A 6,671-nucleotide genomic window follows, 5' to 3' on the forward strand; every position below is an offset into this window, starting at 1 on the left:
TCTCGGTCCGTGAGTTCGAGCCCCGTGTCAGGCTCTGTGCTGACAGCTCAGAGCCTGGAGCCTGTTTCAGATTCTGTGTCTCCCTCTCTCTGACCCTCCCCCGTTCATGCTCTGTCTCTCTCTGTCTCAAAAATAAATAAACATTTAAAAAATTTAAAAAAAAATAAAAAAAATAAAAAATGTGGGCTGAGATGTCTTGCATAGTGATAATTCATCTTTGGATATGTTCAGGTGTCTAAGAAGGAAGTCAAACTATAAATGGGTTTTTGGACTAGGTTCTTTTTAATTTTTTTTTAACATTTATTATTCATTTTTGAGAGACAGAGACAGAGCATGAGCGGGGAAGGGGCAGAGAGAGAAGGAGACACAGAATCCGAAGCAGGCTCCAGGCTCCGAGCTGTCAGCACAGAGCCCGACGCGGGGCTTGAACTCACGAACTGCAAGATCATGACCTGAACCGGAGTCGGACGCTCAACCACCCAGGTGCCCCTGGACTAGGTTCTTTTAAGGTATGTTATAGTATGGAGATTTACAATACCTTGCATTTGTTTGTAAATGTCACTACAAATAATAGTTGCACTTGCCTCTATGGGTAGCTTATTCTTTTACACAAATTTTCAACTTCTCACTACAGGCCTACAAGGTAGAAGTTACCCCACGTCACAAGGTATTAAGGCTTGAGTTAAGTAATTTGCTCAAGGTAACAAGGTTAGTGAATAGGAGAGCCAAAAGTTTTAACCCAGATCCATTGTATTCCCAAAGGCCTATCCTCTTAACAGTTACTCTATAAAGATTCTATCCAGGGGCACCTGGGTGGCTCAGTCAGTTAAGCATCCAACTCAAGTTCAACTCAGGTCATCATCTATGGTTTGTGAGTTCCAGCCCTGCAGCGGCTGTAAGCTAACAGTGTGGAGCCTGCTTGGGATTCTCTCTCTCTTCCTCTCCCTCTGCCCCTCCCCCACTTTCTCTCTCTCCTTCCCTCTCTCTCTCTCAAATAAACTTTAAAAAATAAATAAATAAAAGGATTCTACCCAAACAAGTGCACAGATATGGTAATAGGCACTTGATGAATGAACAGTGTAGGCCATAAAGATATTTTTAATTCTTCCAGGGGACTTTGCATTCATCTAATATTTTATTTTAAAAAGTTTTTAATGTTTATTTTTGAGAAAGAAAGAGTGTGAGCAAGGGAAGGGCAGAGAGAGAAGGAGACAAAGAATCTGAAGCAGGCTCCAGGCTCTGAGCTGTCAGCACAGAGCCCAATGCGGGGCTTGAACTCATGAACCGTGCGATCATGACCTGAGCTGAAGTTGGACACTTAACAGACTGAGCCACCCAGGCACCCCTCACTTAATATTTAGACTTCTCCTATGTGCCAAGCCCTAGAGATACAGTAGTCAATAAAAGGGACATGGTCCCTGTCTTCAAGTTGATAATAGGAAAGACAGATGTTAAACCAAAAATTTCACAAATAACTATAATTGTGTTAAGTGCTTTGAAAGTAAAGTGAGAGGTGCCATGTAACAGGGGGTCTAATCTAGTATAGAGATTCTCAAGCAATGATTTAGTTGTCACAGCCCTATCTTTCTCCAAAAAGTTTCTGGTTGGCATTCTTTAATAGTTTCTGACCTATTTTAACCTTTAATAGCCAAATCCAAAGTCTTATCTGAGTCCCTTTTATGCCTTGCTAGAAAAGATTTTGCGTTCAGTCACTAGGAGACTGTGGGTTTAACATCAATAGCAGTCACTCCTGAACCAGTAGGTCATTTCACCCTGATGCAAGTACATTTCCAACGGCACTCTGGACTCCATATTCTGGATGTGTCTCTGGCACCTCAAGCAACTTGCCTTACCTCCCCTTCTTGCAAGAACAAAACAGTTCTTGCCTCTACCAGGCCTCCCTCTTGCTGTCCTTTCAACCAGAATGAGCAGATTGGAATAGCATCAGACAATATTTTTCCAAAAATTGTCATAACTGACCCCTTTTCTTCCTTTTTCTGCCTCTCCCTCTTCTTGGTGCAAACCCACTTTTGGATTCTTGGCTGTCTTCACAATTGATCTCACAGTTCATACGCTTGTGTGTGAACTCTTTTCATGTAAGTTTTTTAGGTACAGACTATACATTTTGTATTTTCATACCTCCTTGTTGAAAGTACATAGGTAGTAGCCAGTAAATAGTTGTTTTGATAACATGTGATTTAAGTTATTGTACAGCACGCTACTGTTTACCAAGTGTTTAGAAAATGATATCATTTGTTTCCAACATAAACCTTGCAAAAGATGTGGCATTCCCATCTGTAAAGAGATGAGCAAAATGAGGCTCAAATATGTTTAAAGTCTTCCCAAAGATCACAATTTCTAAACAACAGTGACATGTGAAAAAAGGGAATGCGACAAAATGATCCAATAATATCCCCCCTCCACATTTGCCTAATCCCTAAAGAGCAAACTATTCAGTCTTCAGGAAAACTTTCTTTAAATCCTCAAATCTCCACTTAACCTCAGTTAATAATTGCTGTCTCTCAGTGTATTGTTGGAAGTGTTTTATATCTACACTCCCCAAGAAAGTGACCGCTAGCCACATTGGCTAAATAATTAAATTTATCTAATTATAATTAAATAAAATGTAAAATCCAATTCTTTGGCCACACTGTTCACATCGGACAGAGCAGATATAGAATATTCCCATCATTGCAGAAAGTTCGATTGGACAGTGCTGGGCTAGAGCTAGAACTTGCCAAAGATCAGAGAAGGCAGTATGACTGAACCAAAAATCTAGGCCAGTAGCTGGTTGGTTCTGAGTGAGAAAGTTCACTGGGTGAGTGGGAAGCAAGCTGACCTTTGAAACAGTGACATCACAATGTACAGTTCACAATGGCTCCAGAACACCTCGGCTCCAAGGCCACGCTCCCTAGCCCATATCTAGGTTCCTGAAGCCTCTGCACATGTAATTCCAGGAGCTGCTGTCTTACTAAAATGTCAACATCTTTGTCCTCATCTTCTGTCTGGGACAACCTCGTAGAATATCTCTCTCTGAGCTCAATATGGAAGTGGCTACAAGCAACTCTTCTGGGAGAGACTAGTCCACCTCAGCAAACAAATTTTGGAGTACTAGATACCCTTGCTCCAATTGTGCAAGTTATCCTGGGGATTTCTTTTTTGCTTTTGTTGGGAGTAGGAGTATATATCTTATGGAAACGAAGTGTTCGGTCAATTCAGGTCATACTCTTTTGTTTCAGAGGAATTTAAATAGTTAGAAATTGAAACTTGGTTAGTTCTCTCCCGCATTGCTGCCATACCCGTATTTTAAGACCATGCAGATGAGGAAAGGATGAACCCTAATCTCTGAAATTGGTTGAAACTAGTTTATCCTTAAAAACTTTTGCCAGTTAGGTTTCGAGCATAAAACGCTCTCTCTCTCACAGTGGTTTTTGGCCTGTTTTAGAATAAAACAGATGAAACAAGCTTATAAACTGAGAAGGCAGCTTAACCTCAAACTTATTTGATCACATATTCATCTTTGAGTTTTTACTATGTGCCTGACACCATTAGGGGCACCTTTTCATAGAATAGGCATTGCAAGGATAATTGGGATCTTGGGTTTGGCTTTGCGTTCTTACTGTGACATTGCTCTGTACCTGATGTCAAGGCATGTATATTCATTAGGCACCGATATTTTCATTATTTCTTTGTTTTCACAATATCAGGCTTGGGCACCTGACTGGCTCAGTCAGTTAAGCATCTGACATCGGCTCGGGTCATGATCTTGCTGTTCATGAGTCTGAGCCTCACGTCAGGCTCTCCGCTGAGAGCACAGAGCCTGCTTCAGATCCTGTCTCCCTCTCTCTATGCCCTCCACCCCCGCCTGCTCACGCTCTCTCTCTCTCTCTCTCTCTCTCTCTCTCTCTCTCACACACACACACACACACACACGCACACACATAAATAAATAAATAAATAAATAAATAAATAAATAAATAAATAAATAAAACATTGAAAAAAAAACCAACAGGGGCGCCTGGGTGGCTCAGTCGGTTAAGCGGCCGACTTCACCTCAGGTCATGATCTCGTACTCCGTGAGTTCGAGCCCCGCATCGGGCTCTGTGCTGACAGCTCGGAGCCTGGAGCCTGTTTCGGATTCTGTGTCTCCCTCTCTCTGACCCTCCCCCGTTCATGCTCTGTCTCTCTCTGTCTCAAAAATAAAATAAATGTTAAAAAAAATTTTTTTTAATAAAAAAAAGAAAAAAAACCCAACAATATCAGACTCAATAAATAGGGATTCTTCTAGGGAATAGGAGCATAATTGGCTGGGATTGTAAGAAACGAGGATTTTACATACTTCTAATCACCAATAATAACTTCATAGTTTTATCACCAGCAATAATAGCTATATTTACAATGTAGTCAAATGCTTTCTTTTTTTTTTTTTAATGTTTATTTGTTTCTGAGAGAGAGAGGGAGAGAGAGAATCCTAAGCAGACTCTGCCTGTCAGCAGAGCCCAATGGGGGACTCTAACCCATAAACCATGAGATCATGACCTGAACTGAAATCAGGAGTCTGACACTTAACCAACTGAGCCAGCCAGGATCCCCCCAATTTTTTTTAAGTTTATATGAGAGAGAGAATGTATGTGCGAAAGTATGCTCGGGGGAGGGGCAGAGAGAGAAGGAGAGAGGATCCCAAGCAGAACCCACGAACTGTGAGATCATGACTTGAGCCACAGCCAAGAGTCAGACACTTAACTGACTGAGCCACCCAGAAGCCCCTAGTCAAAATGTTTTTAGAATCCCAACAATAACATGAAGCGGATAGAGGTTGTTTTCATATAGAGGTTTCATTTTCATTATCATCTCCATTTTGTAGGCAAGCGAACTTGGTTATCACTGAACCAAGTTGACATAGACTGTAAAAACTGGCAAATCTGAGATTTGAACCCAACTTTTAGGATGCCAAATTCAAATCTCCAAAATCTCATTTAATGTAATCTAACTAATGTAAATCCCCAACAGAGATATGCGTGTATACATGCACTTCAGTTAGCTAATAGAAGAATATAAGGCCAAAAACCCAAACTGTTTTCTATAATTCTGGGTTCTGCTCTTGTCTGGTTAATGTTCAGCTCAATTAGATGAACCCGCAGCCCTCTGGACACCTCAGCCAAGAAAAAGAGTTGGTATAACAAGTGGTTAACAGCAAGGGCTTTGGAGTCGGACTGCGGGGGCTCAAACCTTGGTTCTGTAGCTTGCTGTGTTGACTGACAGCAACCAGCCTCCAAAACCCCACTTTCCTTTATCTGTAGGATGGGTTTGCTAACAGTGCCTCTCTTAGAGTTGTAGTGAGGGTTAAAGGAGATATTGTGTATGTAAAGCTCAGCACGCACTAAGTACTCAATAAACAGGGCCAGTTATCATAACAAGGAAGAAAGATGATTGGTTGTTGTTTTTTTTTTTTTTTTTATCCTGACAGGAATCTATCCTAGATCATTAAAAATTTTCCCCCAGGGGCACCTGGGTGGCTCAGCCAGTTAAGCGGCCAACATCGGCTCAGGTCATGATCTCGTGGTCCGTGGGTTCGAGCCCCGCGTCGGGCTCTGTGCTGACAGCTCAGAGCCTGGAGCCTGTTTCAGATTCTGTGTCTCCCTCTCTCTGACCCTCCCCCGTTCATGCTCTGTCTCTCTCTGTCTCAAAAATAAATAAACGTTAAAAAAAAAAAATTAAAAAAAAAAAAAAGGTAAGGTAGGCTAAACTGAAAAAAAAAAAAAAAAAAAAAAATTCCCCCAGGACCAGGAAACCTAGTTTTTCAGACCACTGTGTCCTGAGGGAACCTACACGGAAGTCAGAATTCCTGGGTTTCAGTCCTGGCTCTACCATTCCCAAGTATACGACCTTGGACAATGGCAGGGTCCAAACTGGAAGGTATTTAAATGGCTACCCAGTTCTGGTTTTTTTCTACATAAACAGGTCATGCATAGGCAAAACGCCCTCCTAGCACAGATCCCTGCCTGTGACAAATTTTTAGTAAATGGTATCTATTATTATCATCTTCACTAATTAAATGCAAATAATAATCCCTGACCTGCGTATCACTGTGTTTTGTGGTGAAGATCAAAAGACGAAAAGGATGTGAAGGTGTTTTGTTAAACAGAAGCCGTGGTGTAGGGATGAGGGATTATTGTTACTGTTAGGTTTTTGTTTTGATTCTGTTAGTAAACTGAGGCATTCGTGCGAATAAACAAGTAACGTTCAACGTCTGTTGTTTTATTTTAGAAAATATTGTTGTTTGTCATCACACTCTACAAACTTTACAAGAAGAGCGCAGATTTTTTTCAGGCTTTGCTGGTCAACCCAGAAGGGAACACTCTCCCGGGTCAAGACAATAACTTCTTCCTGTCCTTGGGTCTGCAAGAGAGAATTTTGAAAAAACTTCAGATGGTGGAAAACAAAGTGAAGGACCTGGAGGGGATGATCATTTCCCACAAACCTGCCACGAAGAGGGATTGCTCCTCTGAGCCCTACTGCAGCTGCTCTGACTGCCAGAGTCCCTTGCCCGCATCAGGATTTACTTCCACATCTGAAATGTGACGGACTCCAATCTCTTCCAGAAAAGCACTGTTTTTTCCCTCATGTGTGTGGTGGTGTATCAATAAAGATAGAGAACTATATTGAAATTA

The 6,671-nt window shown here is 41.5% G+C and overlaps 1 protein-coding gene across 1 annotated transcript; it reads left to right on the top strand.

Moving 5' to 3' along the window:
• The first annotated feature begins 2,874 nt into the window (after positions 1-2,874).
• Positions 2,875-6,671, top strand: TMCO2 (transmembrane and coiled-coil domains 2). Its single transcript, XM_042951692.1, has 2 exons — positions 2,875-3,219; positions 6,268-6,671. Exons 1-2 carry the CDS (start codon positions 2,977-2,979, stop codon positions 6,580-6,582), a joined length of 558 nt encoding a protein of 185 aa, XP_042807626.1. The 5' UTR covers positions 2,875-2,976; the 3' UTR covers positions 6,583-6,671.

The sequence above is a fragment of the Panthera leo genome, chromosome C1, assembly GCF_018350215.1.
Source record: "Panthera leo isolate Ple1 chromosome C1, P.leo_Ple1_pat1.1, whole genome shotgun sequence".
NCBI classification, from domain to species: domain Eukaryota; kingdom Metazoa; phylum Chordata; class Mammalia; order Carnivora; family Felidae; genus Panthera; species Panthera leo.